The 24,161-nt window shown below is 38.6% G+C and overlaps 3 protein-coding genes across 5 annotated transcripts in view; 2 read left to right on the top strand and 1 right to left on the bottom strand.

The window, feature by feature from the left end:
* LOC116052262 overlaps window positions 1-510 on the top strand; it is a 113,484-nt gene extending 112,974 nt beyond the window's left edge. The window contains exons 16-17 of the mRNA XM_031302797.2: window positions 20-81; window positions 186-510. Coding sequence (XP_031158657.2) covers window positions 20-81; window positions 186-308 — 185 coding nt within the window. The 3' untranslated portion in view covers window positions 309-510. The remainder of the gene's footprint in view (window positions 1-19; window positions 82-185) is intronic.
* Window positions 511-4,813: 4,303 nt separating this feature from the next.
* Window positions 4,814-6,454, top strand: LOC116052657. Its single transcript, XM_036002864.1, has 5 exons — window positions 4,814-5,030; window positions 5,195-5,521; window positions 5,654-6,010; window positions 6,097-6,250; window positions 6,448-6,454. Exons 1-5 carry the CDS (start codon window positions 4,982-4,984, stop codon window positions 6,452-6,454), a joined length of 894 nt encoding a protein of 297 aa, XP_035858757.1. The 5' UTR covers window positions 4,814-4,981.
* Window positions 6,455-12,633: 6,179 nt separating this feature from the next.
* On the bottom strand, window positions 12,634-21,519 carry LOC116052693. 3 transcript variants are annotated; one of them, XM_031303504.2, is made up of 7 exons: window positions 21,261-21,512; window positions 20,682-21,026; window positions 20,258-20,596; window positions 18,048-18,164; window positions 17,703-17,746; window positions 12,737-12,874; window positions 12,634-12,699 (listed from the first exon to the last, which is right to left on the bottom strand). In XM_031303504.2, the coding sequence occupies exons 1-6, from the start codon at window positions 21,301-21,303 to the stop codon at window positions 12,749-12,751; spliced, it is 1,014 nt and encodes a 337-aa protein (XP_031159364.1). In that variant the 5' UTR covers window positions 21,304-21,512; the 3' UTR covers window positions 12,634-12,699; window positions 12,737-12,748. The 3 variants fall into 3 exon arrangements, with proteins under 3 accessions (XP_031159364.1, XP_031159365.1, XP_031159363.1); XM_031303505.2 differs by having other exon boundaries at window positions 12,640-12,874; window positions 17,703-17,743; window positions 21,261-21,519; XM_031303503.2 differs by having other exon boundaries at window positions 12,640-12,874.
* Between the last annotated feature and the right edge of the window lie 2,642 nt (window positions 21,520-24,161).

Consider the following 24,161-nt stretch of genomic DNA (forward strand, 5'->3'; position numbering starts at 1 on the left):
TGTTTTCTTTTATCATTAGGAATAGAAAGCGCCTCTTCCCAAGCAAGACATGACAACTCAAGACAATCAGTACATGATATTGTAAGTAACGATACCAAATGACATTTGTTGGAATTTCATGAACATAATTACTCACAGCACCATTTAACAACATTAATACAATCAGCCTTTTATTTGCTGCACAGACTGAAGATGGACTTGATCTGAACTACGCTGCATTGCATTTCTCTGGAAAAAAAACTACAAGAGGAAGGAAGAAGACAGAGTTGAAAACTGAAGAAAGTGTGTACTCTCAAGTTAAATGCTGAATGTGAATGTGTCTATAAAATCGTATAGGTTGGTTTAGAGTACTGACCTCTTACAATGATGATCATTTTAAACGCTGTGGGTTCCCCTCTAACTTTTTTGAGAGTGAGGCGTTTTATACCAAGAGTCAAAATCATAGCATTTACCATTATTTGGTCCTTGCATAATTTTATGTGTCTGTCTGTGCTGTCATTCTTTTATCTTAGAAATGTTAACCTTTAAAGAGTAAGATCCTTTTTGTTAACATGAAACAGCCCTGAAATTAGTATCGCCAAACCCACTGTTCCAACAATCACCACGCTGATTTGGTTGAAATAATATAATGTGAAAATATGCTGGCTCTATACACATTTATTACACATAAATGTTAAGCACTAGAGAGTCATCGAGTCTCCTGGACAGACTGGATCTGATACTTTTGGCCACTGCACAACAGTATAGTTTAAAGTCCCCTTGAGTGTTTCCTGCATCAAACAAAACTGTGTTAAAAGTTTACCATCTCCACAAATTTTAAAATATTAAAAAGGTTTTAAGAATAGTTCAAATGTAACATGGATTTGACGTAATACTCTGCAGAAATATTAACAAATACATTTTCCAGGAAATTAATTAGATAGTTAACCTCCACATTGACAAAACAAAGTCATATACCTTACATAACATTTCGACTGGATACATGAAATGTATTGTATATTGTATAATGAATTTAGAAATCAGTTTCACAATAAATTTCAGAGTCTCCCTGGCACTCTGCTTGTACCACAGGTGTCTATCGTTGAAGTAATTATCAGGCAAAACACACGTGAAGGTTGCAAGTTCACCAAGTTGAACTGTGGTCACTGAAATAATAAATGACAATAGTGTATAAAGAAGCAACAAGGTCAATCTGTGAACTATCACACATCTAGTTTGAGTGCAAATATAAAATGAGAAAATATTTAGATTCAATAGCACACTCATATCCTTGATGAAGGAGAAGCAATGTAACACAGAACCCAATCATGTTGACACTGTATCTTGATAGGAAACTTGGTATTTCAGTGAGTAAAGGTGATATCCTGTGAGTCAGATCATCATGCATCTGATTGGTTAACACAGAATAACAGTCAAAGTGCATTTCCTGTCACACTGGTCTAATGTATAGCATATTACCCCTTCTCTCTCTCATCCATTCACTAAACTGTATGATGTTCATAAAGATTCCTGTTTTTTCTGAATTTCAGGACCAAACACAAGTTATTTAAATTTTTACCAATTCTTGCAAATACAATATGTCCCACTGCTGTTATGCTAAATCATAAATGCTACATCACTGCTCCTGCAATGACAGATATCCCTTCTTACTGAAGAAAACAAGACAGAGTCTACAGCCATACCAGCAGCTATGTGAGGTTGTACACGCATGCGTTGAACACATATACATCTGTCATGCTGCCGTCAGATTCCTGCACTGAATAATTATATATATGAGAGATATAATGGAACAGAGGAAGAAGACTTTAATCTAATATTATGCAGCTGTGAATATGAGATACTGTTCAATAAGACAGGATTCTGAGATGTCTTTTCGGTGCAACGTCTGACACTCAGTGTCCACCAAAAATACCAACAACTTGGTTTGCACCAACTCATTTAAATCAACTCTTTCTGTCTCTCCTCTGACCTGTGCACTTTGCACTGAAGTACTACACAGCCAGGAAACGCAAATTTCAAGGTTAGCAAAGTACCAAACTGTCAGAGCGCTACGTTGGCTGGACGTTGTACTGCCACAAAAAAAAAAGCCCTCATAGTTCTATGGATGGCAGTGTCAGACTTTGTTTTTACAGCATAGACTATATAAAAGAAGTGGACGTGGCCACTATGAGGTCACCCATTGTTTTTTGGACTACTGTTTTTTAAGTCTTGAGTTTCAGACTAATCTCATGAAATGGCTTATGTATGACATGCCAATTCGTATGCTATTATTGGCGTGTTATAAAGACGCATACTTGCTTTTTAGCGTGTTTATCAACGCCGTTTGGCCTCCATTGACTTACATTACCTTGCGTTTGCGTGTGAATTAACACCGTAGGGAGTAGTATGAAAGGACACAGGACTTTCACCCAGGAGAGCGGGGATTGCGTCCTGCGTGTGGCATTTCCTCGCTCTGTTGTTTGTGTAAAGCCAACCCCGTTGTTTTTTTCCTAAACCCAACCCCGTTCTTCTTTTCCTAAAACTCAACCATCACTTTCTTCTTTTACTAAAGCCAACCCTGTTTTTCTTTTTCTAAACCCAACCGGTTCTTCTTTTCCTAAACTCAACCATAGCTTTCTTCTCGCGATAACACGTTGTTCTCGCGATAACACGGCACAATAAAACGCCACGTGGCGTGTATGTTTACGTCCACTGTATACAGCGTAGACATACGCGCGGATAGCTCAAAATGCGTACAGATAACACGGCACTTGGCGGGGGGGGGGTGGAACTGGCTGGGAACCCAAGGACACCTCCGTGGTAGCGACTTGTCAATAACAAAGTAGCCACGCCCTAAAACATACCCTGCTATATTGCATATTTTACTTTTAAATGGGAATGATAATTTACAAAATGAGCAACATGCATTTTTTTAAAGCAGCCATATTATGCTCATTTTCAGGTTCATAATTGTATTTTAAGGTTGTACCAGAATAGGTTTACATGGTTTAATTTTCAAAAAACACCATATTTTTGTTGTACTGCACCGCTCTCTCTCACTGCTGCAGATCCTCTTTTCACCTGGTCTCTGTTTTAGCTACAGAGTGAGACCTCTTTTCTTCTTCTTCTTCTGTACTATCTTTGATTGCACTGCACATGCCCAGTAGCTCAGATGTAGATCATGTCAGCTAGCTAGCTCCATAGACAGTAAAAGAAAGGCTGTTTCTACAGCTTCGGTCAGTTACAAGGCAGGATTAGCTGGGAGACTTCTAAATGAGGGCGCACATGTAAGTAGTTCTTTTGTAGATTATGGTGAACTTGTGTGTGTTGTAGCAGTGCTTTGCTACTGAGAACGAGGTAGCATGCTAGCGTTAGCATGCTAGCGTTAGCATTAGCGTTAGCATGCTAACGCTACGAGCTAATGGTTGCGGTTAGCCTGCTCGTTTCGGCTTGTGACGTCACAAGCCGTGCCGATTCTGAACAGCTCACCCAGAGACTGAAGGCAGGACACATTCAGAAACTGTATCTCACTCTAAACAGCATGGATGGATTTTTTTCAAAGTTTGTATGTGTGTGGAAGCACCAGAGACACAACATAACACCCCAAATCCCAGAAAAACTGATTTTTTCATAATATGGGCACTTTAAGACTTCAAATTGGAGATTAAAACCATAAAGTCATTAGAAAAATGTTTACTAAGGTAATAAATCAAGTGAGAAGTAGGGTCATTTTCTCGTAGATTTCTACTGTATACAATTGGACTTCTTTTTGCATGAAGTCCTTCAAACCACACATCGATATAGGTTGTTTATTCCTACCCTCTAAAACGACCCATAGGAGCGTTTCATAAATAAGCACCCCTAGAGGGAACAGGAAATATGACCCACAGGAGCGCTTTCCATCCTCAACCATAGAACGTAACGGCTTTTGAATGCGTCATCAGCGTGAGTTGTGGTTGGGCACAAAAAAAATCATGGTTTGGGTTAAAATCATTGACATGTATTATATTACTTCACTTCAGGTTATGCACTTTACACAGAACATGTTTCCTTTTTCTGTAAAGTAAAAAAAGTTACTGTTCACAGGAATTAAACCCCGGTCTCCTCGGTGAAATTCCTGTTATCACTTCCCCAACATACCTTATGCAGAATTGGGCACGCTTTACTTCGTCACCTCACGTCTTGTTGCTTTGCTCCCATCATAATTACTTCAGTCACTGGAGGGCGCCACCACTGTAAAAGTAATATGAGTGGTAATTAACAAACAACTTATGTGGGCGTTTTTTTCAGGGGCGGGCAGTCTCTTGGAAGTGGAGTTGCTCCTTGCTGGCCATTAAAAAGAATGCAGCAATAGTGGGACATATTAGCAAGAATTGGTATATATTGGTATGTACTGTATGGGTAGGGGTGGTATCTTTTTAAAGGGTGTACATGCAGTTGGCATACAGCCACAATATATATAAACAGCATGCCAGTAAGAATCACGCTGGTCAATCTTGGAGCTGATGCTTAATAAAGATGCAGCAGAGGATACCAAGAAAATAACTTTAAATATGTCTTGCAACAGTCAAAGTCAAAGTTGAAAAAAGAAAAAAACAGAAAAAGCATTTGGTACCACAAGCAGCAATAGCCACCATGTTAGTGCTGTTAGTGCACCATACATAATACTACATTTTATTAACACTAAAGGAAAGGAAAATTCCATTTCAGATTCAAAAGGCTGAGTGACTATGCCTTCCAGAAATGAAACGCAAAATAATGTTGAATGTTAAATAATAAAAATAGCCATTTTTATTAACATCAAATAGTTGATGAGAATGAGAGGTATTACACTTCACACAGACAAGGTCAAAACCAGTGTGGCAGGAAATCCACTTTGATCTTATGTCTGTTATAGCCAATCAGACACAAGATGCATTTGATGATCTGACCTATCAGGTTCATCTCACCTCCTTCACTCATAAAATAACCAACAAGTCTCCTCACAAGACACAATGTCAAGATGATGATGATCGTGTTGTGGGTTACACTGCTTCTCCTTCACCAGGGATGTAAGTGCTATACAATAATAACTGAATATTTTATAATTCATCTGTATCTACATGCAATCTATGTACAGTATTGTGCTTCGTGTATGAACACTTTAAGTTTTTTCAGATCTTTACTACACTTATCATTTACTGTTTAATGTCTTGTACATTTTAATTGAATCTAGATACGCTGACTCCAGTGACCACAGTTCATCTTGGTGAACCTGCCACCTTGACATGTGTTTTCTCTAATAAAGAGTTGAGCAGCAAAAAACTCCACTGGTACAAGCAGAGTGCCGGGGAAACTCTGAAATGTATTGTGACACTGTGGAAATCTACACAACCTCAGTATGCACCAGATGTTTCTGAATCACGATTGGAGGTAAAATATGATAAGAATTTTAGCAACCTGACCATTCTGAGTACAACCAAAGAAGATGAGGGAATGTATCACTGTGCTTTTATGGAGTGGAATGATAATCAATGGAGTGGGACATATTTGTTAGTAAAAGGTAATTATGTGATCTACTTTTATAAAGTATCATCAAGCATGTTGGATTTATATTTGAGATATACTGTACCTCAATGCTTCTTAAGCTTTCAAAAGAGAGCCCACACTTTTAACACACTTTTGTATTACACAGGAAACACTCAGAGGACATCAAACTATACTGTTGTTCAGTGGCCGACATTATCTGATCCAGTCCGTCCAGGAGACTCAGTGTCTTTTCAGTGTTCAATCCTCTCTGACTCTGAGGACAAGACGTGTCCAGGAGATGACAGTGTGTTCTGGTTCAGAGCCGGATCAGATAAATCTCATCCAGACATCATCTACACTGATGAAAGACAACATGACGGATGTGACAAGAGATCTGACACTCAGAAGAGTTGTGTTTATCGCTTCTCTAAGAACGTCAGCTCCTCTGATGCCGGGACTTACTATTGTGCTGTGGCCACATGTGGGGAGATATTATTTGGAGATGGAACTAAAGTGGAAATTGGTATGACCTGGCATTTAGTAATGGAAGTAATCCTCAAAATATGTTAATTACATCAGGATTGATGTGTTTTTTTCTTCTTTTTCTAGTGCAAAGAACACATTCCGTATCTGTTGCAATGGGGATGTTAATAGTCTGCTTGTTCATTTCTGTTGTTGGAAATGTTGTCCTCATCTGTAACCGAAAAGTACATGAACAATATAAAGGTAAGTCTTGTAAGAGTATAAAATTGTTGCAAAAACTGTTACTGTTACATTTTAAAATTGTTGATCATATGTTACATTTACTTGTGCATTTTATATACAAGATCGGACAAGCTTTTACAATTGAGGTTAGGGTCAAATGGAGTTTGCCATGAACAATAGCAGCACTTTTTCTAAGGAAAAATGTCTAAGTTTCCACCGTGCTTATTGTTTATTTGTGTACATCATTAAACTCAGCCTCTAGCTATATTTTATTCAAATAATTAAAGTACATTGTTTACCCTTAGGGTTTTTATGTTATTATATTATACTCGTACTGGATTAAGTGAATGCATCTCTTAAATATTTAATAGTATGATTTAATTCATGTTTTTTTAATTTAGAAGAACGACATGGCAACTTGCGCCAACCAGTACACGATATAGTAAGTGATGATACCAAATTAATTTTATTGTTTTTCCATTAAAATACTGTATATTTATATCACTGTATACAGTATATATACATAACCTTAACTATTTTATATTCTGCACAGACTGGAGATGACGACAGATTGAACTACACTGCACTGAATTTCTCCGGGAAAAAAACGAGAGGAAGAAAGAAGAGAGAGTTTGCTGAGGACAGTGTGTACTCTCCAGTTAAATGCTGATACTGTTTACAATGTTGAGCATTGAACCTGAACCTTACATCATGTTAGGTTATGTGCTCATATTTGTTTTTTGTTGTTCTACCATCTCACCCTAAATATTAAGCCAGCTCAATTGCTTTATTATTGACGATATTAGTAATATCAAAGTGTTGCATTTCATACATACAGTATAATCACATCTCTGTGTTAACATAAAATGTACTGCTTGACAAATGCTCATTGTCTTAATCTGAAAATACTTGTACATTTCTGCAATTGAAAATGTTTCAATTAAACAGCTCAAACCGTTTTCATGTGTAAATGTGGTTGCAACCAACTTGTGAATGCAAGCAACCGGAGAGAGACAGAAAAGCTAACTTAAAGTGCTCATACTGTATTAGGCTTTCTGGCTTTTTCCCTTTCCTTTATTGTGTTATATATCTTTTTGTGCATGTTATAGGTTTAAAAAGTGAAAAAGCCCAAAGTCCACCCAAAGGTAGTTACCATCTTCCAGAGAAAATACTGTTCACAAACTGCTCCAAACAGCTCTATTGTAGTCCAGCCTTTACTTCCGTGACAAACGTGCGTCACTTTGTAACGTTATAATGCTCGCCTAGCTGCTAGCGTGGCACGCCCTCATACTCTGCAACTGACCAGCTAGCAGTGCTTACCTAGCTACTGCGCACGTGCAACTCCCAACAAAGATGGAACAGAAGTGAGATGTCTCACTCTGTAGCTAAAACGGAGAACTCAACACACAGGTTGACAAAAGGAGCTGCAGCAATGTGCAGTACAACAAAAATATGGTGTTTTTTGAAAATGAAACCACGTAAACTGATTCTGGTACAACCTCTAAATACAATTATGAACCTGAAAATGAGCATAATATGAGGACTTTAAGGAGAAATCTGCTAAAAGACTAAAACACATTCATTCTGGCAAAATAAAAATAAAAATGTATTTGAAATTGGCAGCATTTGGCAGACTATAATATATACAATGTACAATGAGAAAGCAAAGTATCATCATGATCCTGATGTCTGTTTAAAAGATAAAACTTGACAAAATTGCTACAAAAAAACTCTTAAAATTAGGTTATCATGGTTTCATTTCTAAAACAAATTAATATTATTTTTTGGACCTACATACATCCTCCCTGCTTAATAACCCTAATTTCACGAGTGAAAAACACAGCTACATTGTCTGTTACACCTGCATTCAAATTATTCTTTCCTCTTTAAATTGCTGTCATGTAATGTCATGTGAAATGGGTTCAGAGATAACCTATAGAAAATGATCAGTCAAATAGCAAATAGCTGTGTAGAGCATTTTAAACTCTTCGGCCATTTTCTGTATGGTTCAGTCACATCTATATTACGTTTTAGTAATAACCAACAGCAGCTAATTAACCTACTGTCCATTGCACATCACCTGTAAGGTTTCTTGACTGGATGACACACACACACACACACACACACACACACACACACACAGACACACTCATAAGGTGAAAAACAATACCAGCACCACTGTCGCAGCTGGTAAAAAAGAGTGGATGCTAAACTTACATTCACCATGCTAATGCTCTGTTTTGCTCTGTTTACTAACATCTGCCCCCAGTTGGCCAAAACAATCAATTACAGCTTTAAGGGGACTTCCATGGTGTCTTATCTCTACACAAGCTATTGTTAAAGGTGCAATATGTAATACTGACAGTTAGTGTTCAGAATAGTTACTGCAGTACAAATTCAAAATACTGTAGAGAGTCGTCTCCACCGTCCCCTCCTCCCCAGACTCAAAGTTCACGGAGGTTGCCAGACTGAGACCGCAGCATCCATAGTCTCGCTTTGCTAGACCCTCCTCCAAAGAGAGTATCCGCAACAATGTTGCTAGATGTTTGTCTCACATAGCCAGACATTACTTCACAGCACAGCGGAGTAGCTAACGTTAGATGCTGGTTGTATTGACAGTCATAGAAGCCCGTGCTCACGCAGAGCTCTGTACCCAACTGACAGACACACTTTTTCAGCTTAGAATTACAGTAGGAAACGCTATAAACGCAACAACCTCGTCGTCCTCTCCACCTGACAGACATACACACTTCCTAGGCTTAGAATTACGGTAGGAACCGCTAAAAATACCACTACCTTGCCGTCCACTCCACACAACTGAACATACTTTATTCGCTTAGAATTACGGCAACAATCGCTAAACACACTGCAAACTCACGGTCCTCTCTTCCCAATTTACAGCCCCCTCTCTTGGCTTAAAATAACTCACCGTTGTCGGCTACAGCCGCTGAACAGGCTACATGTTGTAAACAGCCGTGGCCCGCTTGCCTGGTCCTCCGGTAACGTTAGCAGAGTTAGCATGGCAGCATTAGCCAGGACCAGTCGGGATCACTTTACTTGCTGTGTCTCAATTGTTTTTGCGAGTAACCAAGTCGGATACTCTAGCTATATAATTCAATGTGAGTACACAAATGTTGATATTACATAAAATGCCCTTGTCTCTTGTAACTGTGATAAATTAGCCTGAAGCTAATGCTTACCTGTTAAGGAGGAAATTAGTCAACTCGGCATCCTTTTGAGCTCAAAGCTGTCTCCATCTTTCAAATACATCTCCAATATTTACCCTTGTTACATCTTGTTACGTCTCTGGTCACGCAACTGTTAGAAACATGCCGGGGTTTTTTAGGTTGGGTAGAATTTATCTCCATTGTTCCCGTTCGTTCGTTTGCCGCTTTCATGGCTGTACTAACGTTACAGCTGTAGCTAGCTGTAGGTATATCTGGCAACCCGACCTGGCTGTCAAACTGGGCAGTTGATAAAAACAGACAGGCCAAAACACAAACAGAAATTCCGTCACGGAACGGAAATTTCAAAAGGAGAAAAAACTGGCATTAGCATTGTTGTCAGAAAAGATAGTATTTCAACTTAGCATGTTTCCTTAATATCTGATGACACATTGGGGTCATTGGGGGATTTATTACAGTAAATATATTACATACTGGACCTTTAAGTAATTTTTTTTTTTTTTTTTTTTTTTTTTTAAAACTGAACCTATATAACTGTTGAACCCTGATAATCTTTTCCTCTATCCCTCCCTCTCAGAGGCGTAGTGGCAATCGGGAGAGTCAGGACTTTTCCCGGTGGGCCAATAGTGTTTCGAGGCCGCGAGGGCCGGTCTGATAATAGTCGCTGTAAAAAGTTGCGCAGCTTCAGGTTTATGGACGCACTCTGCTGTCGACATGCTGTGGCAGATGTGATGCGTTTGTGCTCCGTGTATTTCTGCCGTAGTTTCGGTTTTCCACCTCCAATATAGCAGCGTTCAGCCACTTCCCTAAACGTTGTCTCATTCAGAGACCAGAAACCCAAACAGGGCTCTGTGTCTGTCAGAAGGTCTGAGATCTACCGTATCAGCAGAGCAAATGCGTAATGCACAGCAGACTATGGTGCAGTACATTATTTTCTGAAATATACTGACTTTATTCTTGTAATAGGCTATCATAACTTTATTTTTCTCAAAATATCACGACAACTCCCAATCTCAAAGAACACAGATGGGATGAGTTATATTATGAATGTGCACAAAGTTTTGAACATGAGCAGAAATCTTGCTCAAACACCTGAAATGTTAGCCTACAGTCCAGGGGTTTATTAATAAATTAAAATGAATAATGTATCATTGAGGTGAATAATTGTCATATGCACATGTAAGGAGGTTACTTCCCCAACAAAAGATGCAAAAAAGGAGGGAGGAGTAAATTATGCCTAGGCTACATGTGTGCTGACTCAGATATAATTAGAAAAGTCGATCCAAAGGAGAATAAATAGTTGAAAGCAATACAGAATGCCTGAGAGCCTTACTGCAATGTTTTCCATTATGTTTTTATATTTGGATTTTTGATTGAATGTTTCCCTTCACATAAAGATATTTACAGCATAAATTGATTAAGAAAAAAGATAGAAATAGGTGCATAAAAATTCAACAGAATGCAGGAAATGAAGTATTTAATGCTCAAAATTTTCTGGGGGTGAACCCAGACCCCCCCGCTTAAGTGACCAAACAAAAACCTGTCCTTTGGGCTGCCAGGCCAGTTATGATTAGGCCAAATGTTGGTGCCATCTAACTAACATCTACAAAATGGAAGTTAAAATGAACATACACAGGCTATTAACAAGCAGAGCAAGCCATTCAGTTTATTTAAACGGGTCTGGGCTAAGCTCCGAACTTCCTCAAGTCCTAGAAGACCCCTGCTCCCTCTTGTCCCTTTGTTCCCGTCAGTGCGTTGAAGTCTCCCTTGAGAAATGTGAAGATTTTCTGCTTGACTTTGTGAGCGAATCTAAATGGTTTAGTATCCCGTATCCAGACAACTCCATATTATAGACCTAGTCCACTCCAGTTTTGACTAAATCCAATGCTTACCTTAGAAAAGTAAGTTTCCATTATGGAATCATCATGTTGGTCGCAAAGTTCTTGCTTATTAGACATGATGACAAAGCAAAAGGTCGCCTGTTTGCTTGGGTTTCCTGCTGATTATGTATGTTGCCAGACTTTGTGCATTATTTCCTTGATATTAGATTTGACCTCAGGCTTACTTAACAAAACTCTGTATGTAAAGTAACTCTTATTTTAGTAATTGTTTGGGCAGTATGCCTACACCCTTCCACATACACAGGTAACAAAAGGAAAGTAGTACTATGCCAGGTTCATTCAGGGGTTCGTTCGATGGGTAGCGGGTGTATTACATGCTTAGGCGTGATACTGGGTTGGTTGGAGAGCGGATGCAGCTCCAGAGCCGCAGGCAGGGAGGAAAGAAATCCTCTCAAAGTTGTCACTCATCTGGCGATTCTTTCCTATGCTGTGACACTAGTGTGTGGATTAAACATTAAGTTGTCAAATTTGACTTTTTCAGCTGTTGGCTCTTTATGCTTCATAGTGAGTCCACGACTTTCTGTAAGTTGGTTAATACGGAAATTTATACAGATGTTAGCCTTTTGCAACGGCAATGGTAAACATAAAAATGTCCGACCATCCTGCTACGTTGATTTGAGTGGTAATGTCCTATTCTATATGGTTTATTTATTCTACTTCCTACTATTGTTGCTCTCACTACGTCATCTTACAGTGCAGCGGTCGAGCACTTGCTCTAAACGTTGAATATTGATGCGAATGGGTGACCCAGTTTACCAATGGATGATAACGGCCTACTGATCCAACTAGAAGTGGTTAAGAATCGTGCTTGGGACCAGGAGGTCGCGGTTCAATCCCCAGACCGACAGGAAAAAATCTGGGTGGGGAAAGTGAATAAGCAGCTTGTCCCTCCCTCATTACCACCACTGAGGTGCCCTTGAGCAAGGCCCATAACCCCAAGACATATTTTGAGTGATTATTCAAGATTAACCTCACAAGCAATAACAATAATAAAACAAACAAAATAATCAGAATAATGATGAAAACATTTTTTTTGGTTCATCCATGCAACATCACAAAGCATAAGTGCTGTCTCTATCCTAAACAAATCTCACGGATTAAACTATTAACAATATACAGTCATGTGAAAAAATTAGCACCCCCATGCTAAAGTTGAATAAAGAGGAATAAAAAAATCATCTTTTGGAAATTGATCTTAATGCCTTAATTTAAAAAATGAGGAAAAATCCAATTTTTAAAGGACACCAATTTTCTTTGTGAATGAATAATGTATCGTAAATAATCCTAAAGATGATTTTTTTATTCCTCTTTTTAGTCAACTTTAGCATGGGTGTCCGAATTTGTTCACATGACTGTAATTACTACAAAAATATCTCTTCTCATCTCATACACCTAAACACAAATCAAAGCTGCATGAATTTTTATGTGACAATGAACATATTAGAAGTTGTTCTTCATGGTTAAAGTACTTCATTGAAAGTCTGCCATGCCAGAGTACAGACAGTCTTGTGGTAACTCCCTGGTATTCGTCCATCTTTTAGCATTTCTTGAGGGGAAATCCAGTGCTACATAGTTCATGGCTGCCGCTTCAAAGTCCTGCAGAGGATAATTATAATTGTTAGGTCTTAAAGCTGTTTTACCACAGCCAATAATAATTGGATTTAATATAACCATTAAAAGCTGTGGCGTCCACTAGGGGTGAAGGAAAAAATTGATATAGCATAGTACACAATATTTTCCGTGGCACTACTGTATCGATACACAGACGCCAAGTATCGATCTTTTATTATATATGTGTTGGTCAGTTTGTCTGCTTGACAATCCTATTTTGCAGCAATAACATTAAAGTGAGATGATCAAACAGAGAAATGTATCTTTTTAGATAAAACAGATGTTGACAAAGTTTCCTTTTGGGTAAATAATTTGAAATTGGGAAAATTTGAAGTTGGAAATTTCTTTATTAAATTGCAATATATCGCAGAATATTGCAATATGTTTAAAATGGCAATAATATCATATTGTGACATAAGTATCGTGATGATATTGTATCGTGAGGCCTGGGTGATTCCCAGTGTCTAATGTGCTGTAAAGGATCCAAAGATTGCTCATTTATGTTCTAACCAAATTGTTGAACCAGGAACACATCTTTAAATAACAAGCTGCAATTTATATTAATTTACAACAAATATTTGATGGATAGAGACTGTCCTCCCAAAAAAAGAGCATCAGACCTTTTAGCAAGTGCACAAAAACAACATAATGTTTACATTCAACTGACAAAGCCCTCCAGCAGATGCAGTATGTATGACTCCTTTCCATCAGGCACAAAGGAGGAAGTAGAGTGATGTTGTTTGAGAGCCACAGTCTACAGACGGAGGAGATCACGATGTTCATTTCCCATTTCCAACCAACAGTCAATGTTATTGTCTTTTAACTATGACTAAGATAGTTCCATAATATTATCCATGTGTTTATAATTGTAATTGTCGGTACACGATCCGTTCTGCCTGCACGATCCGTTCTGCACATGCGCAAAATGTTCGCGCATGCGCGGTTGTACGAGGATTTACGACACTGCACGATCTGTTCCACGCTTCCGGTCGACAGCCAAGCTAACGTTAGTTTAGCTAACAGCTAATTCGGCTAACCGCTAGCTGATTGTAGCGGTCTGCCGTTAGCCTCCACAGGCAAGCTAACGTTAGTTTAGCTAACAGCTAATTTGGCTAACTGCTAGCTGAGACAGCATGTAATAACTTTAAAAGACCCTCAAAATAAAACTTGAAAATAAACGTTGACATATATAACAAACACCTAACATATATAACAGCTGTTACGTCAGTTCAACTTTACTTGTGCTCATTTAAAATACAATCACTCAATACTTGTCTTTATTGTTATTACTGTGAAGTCTTAATTTAGCTGTAGCCTGCTTTTCCCATTACGTTTGAGTTAACGTTATTTTAGACTGAATCTAGCTGTCAGCTAGCAGTTAGCCGAATTAGCTGTTAGCTAAACTAACGTTAGCTTCCTGGTGGAGGCTAGCCATAGGCTAGCGTGGAACAGATCGTGCAGGTCGTATCCTCGGTAAAACAGTATTATCTTGCGCATGCGCAGAACGGATCGTGCAGGCAGAACGGCTCGTGTACCGACAGTAATCATGACAACAAAGGTCCCCTATGACCTTAACTTTGGAGACCTACTTATTTAAACTCAAACCAGCTCGAAAAAGTTGTTTTAGTGGCTTAAACTTACCAAACCTTATCACAAGATCAGAAAACCTTGTTAGTTCCTAAACTGTGATGTTCAGAAAATATATGTCTTGTTCTGAAGGCTACGCAGCAATGTATTTAGTCGTTTGATTTAAAGGAGAATTCTGGCCATTTTTTACATTAATCTTGATCGCTATAGCTACGCGAGTACTTTCGATAGAAAAATCCATGACCCGAATCAGTGCAGGCAACATGGAGTAGCTGCAGCTACGTACTACAAGCGTCCCCTGAGCTAAAACGGCAGTTGTCGGGGCAAGTTTTAGAGTGCCTTTGTGCCTCTTAACAGACACAAAATGCAATTAATATGTCTGTGCCACATGAACAGGGCCCTTACGTGTCAACAAGATGCGTTTTCAACTCAGACATTGTTTAAATTCACCTACCCTGTCTTGATCCTGCCGGTGGGTAGCTTGGCCTGTTAGCTGCTAGCTGTTAGCTGTTAGCTGCTATCTGCCGTCCGTGATAAATGTGTTCAGCCAGGCTTTTGTAAAAAATCATCACGCAGCAGTTCATTTGTGTATTTGTAGCTCATCCATTTTATGTGTGATCAATCTGGTGTTGGTGAGTAGGAGGCTTGTCAGTGTCGATCTGTGTGGTAGCTAGCTAGTTCCCTTAGCCAGGCAAGCAGCCTTCGTCCCCTGAGTGCCCGGTGGTCTGGTGGATGTCCTGCATAGGACAGATCATGTCTTCGCAGTGAAAATTTTAGATTATTTCCCCCTCAAAAATAGGTAATTGAGCACTGTAGTGGTTATGACCATATCAGTGACTATGTAACTACATGGAAACGGGATAAACGATGTCTGTGGCTTGCACAGTAGGGATGGGCGTATCGATCCTGTGGTATCGATAGATCGATATACTCACGCTACTCATTTGGCATTGATTTCCTTAAAAAAATATCGATATAAACTAAAAAATAATAATTGGGGGTGTATGCATCACTTTCAGCTGTTTTAGATTACTTAAATTACTATGTGCCGGGACACCCGTGTACCTGGCGGCGTATTGAGCTGGCCCATGTCACGTGACAGGAAACGAGTGAATGAGCGTCAACTTGCAACACAGCCGACAGCGACACAGCCAAGGGCCTGAAAATGTGTATGTTTTTGTTCATATTTAATTTATTTAATTCATATTTATGTTATTTATTTTAATTTTAATTTTATTATGTATTGACCATAATACATTTTGTATAAATGGTCTGTATTTGTCTTGTGATTTGTCTTAAATGTAATAATATTTTTACTGACAAAAATTGCCAATAAGAAATTAACGGTATCGGTATCGATATCGATGAAAATGCAAGAAAAAGTATCGGTATCGTATCGAATCGTAAAAGTGTGGTATCGCCCATCCCTATAGCACAGTAATAGCGTTACTGAAGCTTAGCTGTAGCATCGCGCTGTCTCCTGGGAATTCAGTTGTAGCAGGAAAAGGTAAACAGTAGTGTGCAGCAGTGTTGCCACTTATTATAAGCGACTTTGGGCTTGTTTTTCTGTAAAGTCGCTTACAAATATTGGTAGTCGCGGTTTTTTTGGGCTTGTTTCTAAAGTGTAGTTGCTTATTTGGGCTTGTTCCTAGCTCCATAATAAGTTGTCAAGCAGATATTTTCTAAACGTAGGAGTTTGCCTTACCTGTTCCTTCTGTCCCTCCCCTTTCCCCATACACACAGGAGACAGCAAAGTTTTTTTCCCACCTACATCCTGCTTCTAATTGGCTCTGACCCAGATGGCAACGAGTACTAGCCAATCAGCGGCAGAGCAGGGCAATCGGTTTTTTTCTGTTTAGGAAAATGTCAGTGAGTGATGAGAACGATAATGGTGGTGTTATTCTTCATATATATGAGACTAAAGTGTTAAGAGTCTTAAGAAAAATGTTTTAGACCAAGCCTCATCCTCACCTGTTTAAATGGTTTTGACTGGAATTGTTTTTAAACCAGTTTAGTTTATTTAAGTCTTTTCTAACTCACTCATTTGTTTATCAGAGCAGGAGCCACTTTATTGCTGCACACTAAGATTGTTAATAATTTCTCCTGTTTCTGGGTTATAGTTATTTAAAAATGGGATCTTCTGCAGTCCCTGCAATAATAAATAACGAATTTGTGAGTTCAGGATGATATTTATTTGTGTGGGCAAATTTAATTTAATTTAATTTATTTAATTAGGCTATCAGAGGTTTACTGTGTATATAATGTACTTGGTACATCAGTCTATATTTGATATCCCATCAGTTTTCTAATGTTAAATAATGTTAAAAGGTGGTTTAACTAACTCTTGTGATCATTGTCCTGAAGCTCAGGGGGGAGAAAAATAAATAAACTACCGTGTGTACAGTTTTGCAAAACAGCGCACAGTTTACCAATCTGTCCACATGGATGTAAATTGACAATCTGTACCCACAGTTTAAAATCCGTCCCCACGGATTGTAAAACCGTGCACACAGTTTATTTATTTTTCTCTTCCCGGAACCTAGGGGGGCTCCGTAGAAAAAGTCGCTTGTTTTGGGCTTGTTTTCACAGGCCTGGTTGCTTATTTGTCTCGCAAGATCTGGCAACACTGGTGTGCAGATCGGAGCGTAGTCTGTGAAGAGTGAAGAGCGGAGTTGTTTACAAGGGAAGAAGCTTGGAGTAACGTAACTATGGAGAATATAGCAGATACACAACACACGGAAGAGCCTTTTGAGTTTGATGATCGTCCTTATTTATTCGAACCCGAGTATACAGATGAAGAACTAGCCTCACAAGAGTTGGAAAGAACGAGACAGACAGAGGGACAACAGGCAGATGAACTTGCTGCTCCAAGCGCAAGCTAAAGCTAGCCTTCAGTAACTGGAGGACATAGCAACACCACCACCGCTCCGTGGATTGTTATTGGGATGATTATCCCAGAAGCCTGGCTGAATACACTCACCGGAGGGCAGCTAGCAGCTACTACTGCGCTACTGTTTTTTTTACGATTGAAAGTGAAGAATAATAGTTTCTTCTTCTCAAACAAAAATGAATGGGAGCTGCCCAGCTCACCATGTTCTGTGTGTTTTTAATCCTGTAAATCAGCATATTCACTTTGCCATTCATGACATGTATCCAGTGTAGAATAACCACACAGGCTATTATGATTCAATTCTAGTCATGCATTAGATATTAAAATTATATTTACCACATTCCTTGGTTGATCCTCATGAGCATGATTGGAAGCTTCTCCTGTTAATAAAAAAAAAAGACAAGATAATAAAATTATTGTTGTCTTCCTACTTTAATGTTCCTCAGGACCGCCAACAGTAGGCTAACAAGCTGGTCACAAAACATTTAACCTTTTACTGGCTTTTATTGCATTACTGAGTGTAGCTTAAAAAAACACAAACAAGGACATAGTAGTAACCCAAATGCTTATTTAAACAGATGCAACTGTAAACAACATATCAGTGCTGGCACGTGACTTGGTTATCGAACACACACACACACACACACACACACACACACACACACACACACACACACGTACCTTTGCAATGTTCACAAACTGGCTTTTGCTTTCTGAAGATAATTAGAGCAGCAATCACAATCACACAGCCAGCCAGCATCGTTCCAAGCACAATGACGAATGGGCACAGCTCTTGTCCTAGAATGAGAAAAACAACAGCAAAAAAGAGAAACTTAATTACTATTAACTAAAATGTTATGTTATTGTTTTTACGTGGTTATTATTAATTACAGTTGTAATTCACTACAAGGTATTTTTTATTCAGATAGTGATAAACTGATAAGCTTCACTTAACTACTTATTTTGTATTTTGAGGACTTGTTTGCAAGACATTTCTTTCTATAACAGGAAAAAACTGAAAGCAAAACCAACCAATTGTTCCACAGCACCAATGACTTATTGTCCAATTGACAAATGTTACTTTTAGCTACACTAGCAGCATGGCTCTATAGATGGTAATGTTGGTCTGTTGGTTCGTTGGTAGGCCTACACCACTTTGGTTCAGCCTGAAACATCTCTAAACATAGTCTCTATCCACGACATTCCACTTCCGGGATTGTTCCGTTGCCGGCGGAAATTCCGCTAGATTTCACTCTTTTCGGCCGGATGTTTTCTCATTTTTCTCGTTTTTCTCTTTTCGGAGGACTATGGTTAACTGCTCCTCAGATCTCTGCAGGGTAAATTCAGACAGCTAGCTAGACTATCTGTCTAATCAGAGTTTTCTGTTGCACGACTAAAACAACTTTTGAACATACACGTTCCACCAAAACAAGTTCCTTCCCGAGGCTATTTTGCAGCGGCACCGTGGCTCTGTCCGGTGCTTACTGCCGCCCATAACGATTGTGATTGGTTTAAAAAAATGCCAATAAACCAGAGCATGTTTTTCTCCCATCCTGGAATGCTGTGTGGACTAGCCAGACCCTCCTCCGCAGCGCTGTGGAGGAAGGTCTGGCAAAGCGAGACTATTGCAGGAATGACAGGGGCACGTCGATATTTTGATTATCATTTGTCCCCAAAACCGATGACATTCCCATCAGCCTCGGTTGTACTTGTGTTCGGTGTTAATTAGCAAATGTTAACATGCTAACATGCTTAACTAAGATGATGAACATGATAAACATTATACCTACTAAACATCAGCATTAGTATTGTCATTATGAGCATGTTAGCATGCTGATCTTAGCATTTAGCTCATGGCATTGGTGTGCCAAAGTACAGCCTCACAGAGCGGCTAGCAAGGCTGTAGACTCTGTAGAGTATTGTATAGTTCCTGTTAATATTTAGATTATGTGGTTTCTATAAATGTTTTATGTTATTTTAAGTAACACAGTTCAGTTTGGCCTCCACAGAGTTCAGAATCTGAACTAAATTAACATGAACGTGTATGTACTTTTCCTTTCCACCAAAAAGTTTTTAAAATAGGAAAAAATATGTAAAACATAAATAAATAAACTGAATCGATAATCTCACACAAGAATAGTGTTATGTCTCACTTTACCCACATTCACATGTTAGAATAAAGTAAGACCATTGTAATTTCAGCCATTTCAAGAAAAATGTACCACAAGGGTGGACACAAAACAGCAACACTTGAACAGTTTAATGCAATCTAATACCGACAACCTTTGCAACGCTTATCAGGTTTCATCAATAATGTTTCAAAAACCTGCTGATTAATGCTATGGTCATTTTTGGGCAGCAGTTTGCATTGCAGGTGCTCCTGTTATCAACACTTCACCAAAAATGATCAGACAAACTGCACAAGAGAACATGAGCGGCAGAGAGGCCTTGATGGGACATAGAGTACCGCAGGAAATGGAGAGAAAACACACACACACACACACACACACACACAGAAATAACAAAGACAGGAAGAGTGGTAGAGGCAGCTAAACCCCAACCAAAGGACAGTTCTACGTACAGTGCGTGTTGCCATTACAAGTCCACCGCAAGTATTCTGTAAATACTATGAACAATTCAGTGGTTTGTGACCCTTTGAAACTCACCACCGTTCATCAAACATGTATACAGTATTTGTAACTGAGAGCACTTCAAGCTGATCTAATCTGAATAATTTTTAGAGGACTGAAGGAAAAAAAAGGCCTAAAACACATTTTACAGGCAGAAGAATGTTCTTGTTTCTCTTTCCTGTTATCAAAACTATACTTAGAAAATAACAGAATAATAATCAGTTGATGTATTATGATTTAAATAATAATTTAAAAACATACTTGTCTCCACTTTAGTTCCTTTACCAAACAGGATCTCTCCACACATGACCACAGCACAGTAGTAAGTCCCAGTATCAGAAGAGTTCTGTATAGTTTTGGACAGACTGTAGACACAACTTCTTTCCTCTTCTTTATCGCTGTGAGTGTAAATGATGCCTGGATGAGATTCTCCTGATCCAGATCTGAACCAGTACACACTGTGTTCACCTGGACACTGATCTGTGTTTCCTTTTGTCTTGGAGAGAAGGGAACACTGGAGAGTCACTGAGTCACCCGGCTGGACCGACTCAGTCTCCGGACTTTGTTTCACGTAGACAGATGTCTGCAGGTTTTTAGGATCTGTGTGATTCACAAAAAGGCGGTTAATGGATATTTTAGTATTGACAAAGCCGTAAACAAGGTCACTGAAATGAACATACTTTACCATTCACAGCCAAAAGTGTGCCGTTAATAAATTTCATTGTGTATGCCGATCCTGCTTGACACAAGTATGTTGCTTCATCTTCTTTGCTCACATTTGTGATGTTGAGAACATGCTGAGCGTTCACATTTGTTACTGTGAATCTTGAGTTGGTAAATGGTTCTTGAAGTGTTATTTTGTCAAAAGTTCCTGCTGCAACTGTTTGGACCATATGTCCAAACTTCAGCTTATACCAGTAAAACAACCCGGCTTCAATCCCAGAGACTGAACATGTCAGGGACAAACTATTTCCAAGTTCAACCATAGTCAAAGAGATCTGATGAGGAACCTCTGAAGTTTGAATCAGGGCTAAAGAAAAGAGACAAAAACTGTTACAAGGACAAAAACTATGAAAAATGTAACAGCAGACAATTAAACATAAATATAACCTACAATACAAATACATATACAAAAAAAGGAAAATAAGAAAGTACATTAATGCAATACAAAAATAGCATTTTTGTCATATTTTTACACATTGTTCAAAACAAACTTTTTAACAGTAGTACTCATCTTAAAGTAGAAAACTAAAGTTCCACTTACACAATGTACTTAGAAGAATCAAAGCAGCCAGTCTTCCGATCATTGTGGTACAGAGCTCTTCTCTTGCACAACTGATGTCTTCCCACTCAAATGGAAGATTTAGTCACAAGGTGATCAAGGTTTACAAAGTGGAAATCTTACCGATTGGCCGAAACATAGAAAATGCACTTCCTGTCAAATTTTCAGTGAATCTAATATGTACAGTTTGTTGTTTTACACGGATAGACAAACTAATAAAGCAACATAAGCATGACTGAAAACTGTATATGTTATATATGATTATATATAGTAAAACTATTATATATGAATATATATATAGTAAAACAATCATACATAAATACAGTTAAAACTGTATATTAAAACTATGTTTAGTTTCTCTATGATTTTGTGATGCTAATAGCAAACGGAAAATAGCCTGGAGTTGTAGACACCAGAGATGTCTGCTTGTATTCATATTGTATTATATATGCATAACAATAATTATTTATTCCTACAAAGTCATAGAGTAGTATCATAGCAAAGGCAGCACTGGGATGAATTAAAAATTAAAGAGAGGATATTTATAGTACTTATAATTATTTTAACTGATTACGTTAAACAATAATTCGATGGACGATGGATATTCTTCATGTTGAGGTTTTGTTTTGAGTGTTTTTTTTAGTCAACAAATGTGATGGGGTTTAGAGAGCTCAGGGTAAAAAAAAGCACAAAGCTGCCTGGAAGAAGTGGATGTTTAACATTTAGAGTAACACTCTACTCTTCCTCAGAACAGCTCTGAACCTTCAACTGCTCCAGTGGACTCTTTCACAGCGACATAATGCAGAGTTATGAGAGTACTAAAATCTAGTAGTAGTAATAGCACATTTAAAAGGATAATTTTGAGACTAATTTCATCTCTACTCCACTACATTTACTGTATGTGACAGCTACAGTCACTAGTTACTTTACAGATTTTGAATACAAAACATGTGATCACTTTATAAATTTGGGGCTCTGATATAAAATAAACTACTAATAAGTAGCAGTTAAAATCCAGCTTGATCAGCTATTATATTATTTACAGGTAATGCATCTATAATAATGATCCAATAATACAGTACCCTTTGTTGCTAATAGTTACGTACTTTTACTTAAGTCCTATTTGATAATGACTTGATGAGTATTTTTACAGTGTGGTATTGCTATTTTCAATCAAAACAATGGATGTAAACATGGACTTTTGATGACGTCGTGAAGTGGCATTATGGGAGTTGTAGTTTTCATTGTTTAACACAGTTGCCGATTAAAATATATCTGTTCACGGATGGGTTTATCCATTACAGTTTTATACACATTACGTTTAGTAACGTTTATTCATGTCATTCTGATAAAATAGCTGCAGTTTCCCCCACATAATTACGTTTTCTTGATTCAATTTGTGATAGCTAGCTAGCTAGTTAGTTGTAGTGTTGCCAACTTAGCGACTTTGTCGCTAGATTTGGCAACTTTTCAGTCCCCCTTAGCGACTTTTTTTCAAAAAAGCGACTAGCGACAAATCTGGCGACTTTCTGTAGAAAAGACAGCAACTTTCTGTAGAAAAGTCACCAGTATTGTCCAGCAGGCACGCAAGGTATTTCACTCCTGTGGCCGCCAAAACAGTCTCCTCTCTCTTCTGTTCTGTTACTCACTGCGGAGCAGAGGAGCAGCCCCTCCCCTCTCTCCTCATGTGCAGCAGCACTGCACACAGTGTGCAGGCAGGTAGAAAGGGGAGAAGGGACAGGGTGCGGTAGGTACAAGAGACAGCAGGACGCGACGGGAGAAAGATGCCGCTGAGCTGGCCTGGCCCTGGGCAAGCCAGCCTTCTTTAAGAATTCTTTATCGATCTTTTTCCCTCCCTTTGTAGAATTTCTTTTTTTACTTCAAAGATAGGCTACCTAAGTAATAACTAAAGGTAAAATAAATTCTGTATTGAATTTGTGATTATTTGGCTAAAGATTTCTATTTCTTTCTATCTACCTTGCTGACACAACCACTAAGCTTTATGCAAATGATTGCGTAATGACGTTATAAATATGGAAATGAGCGTATGACGTCATCTAGCTACTTTTAGTGACTTTTGGAGCTGGTGCTAGCTACTTTCATTGGAAAAGAGTTGGCAACACTGGTTAGTTGACCAGTTAGTGAGCAAACAAGCTGACATTAGCCAGCAGCTAAAACCACAATATTGCATTATATTTCACGTCAGTATCACTTCTTGGATGTTTTCAGTACCGAGGGAGAAAAGGGTTTGTTGTAACATTACTCAACATTATCAGTAACAGTTATCAGTAAAACGGTATCTTCGCCACCGGGTATCTCCGGTGCGGTGCCGAGCTGCGGCCCCGGAGATACCGGCTGAGGATACGCCTACATCAATAGGATGGCTGCCGGGTGTTGCTTTCAGACTCTCCCCACCTTCACCTTTTGTCCACAGGACAGTCACCATTTGTGGGTCAAACGTAACTGTAAAGAAGACCGCTAAACACTAAAGGGGGGAGAATTTCATGTAAGTGGCATGTAATCAATGACAAAATTATGCTGTGTGGCAGAAAGCAAGCTGTAATACGGTTACTGAGTATTATTCTTTCTGTGACATTGTATGATTTACAATTACTCTCGAACGTATCACCTGGGTTCCCGTGTTTTGACAGAAGTTAGAGGAACCAGAGGGGTCAAAGCTTTTATCACACCACTGACAGGCGTCTAAATCAAACGTCCCGTGTCATTAAAATAAAATAACAGATTTCTCTGGGTTTGAACGTTGTTGGAACAAAATATATAACATAGGTATAGTCGTTTTCAGACATTTTAATGCAGAAATGTTACATATTGTACCTTTAACATTTTCATTGTGAGCATGTTAGCATGCTAACGTAGTAACTT

The sequence above is a fragment of the Sander lucioperca genome, chromosome 1, assembly GCF_008315115.2.
Source record: "Sander lucioperca isolate FBNREF2018 chromosome 1, SLUC_FBN_1.2, whole genome shotgun sequence".
NCBI lineage: Eukaryota > Metazoa > Chordata > Actinopteri > Perciformes > Percidae > Sander > Sander lucioperca.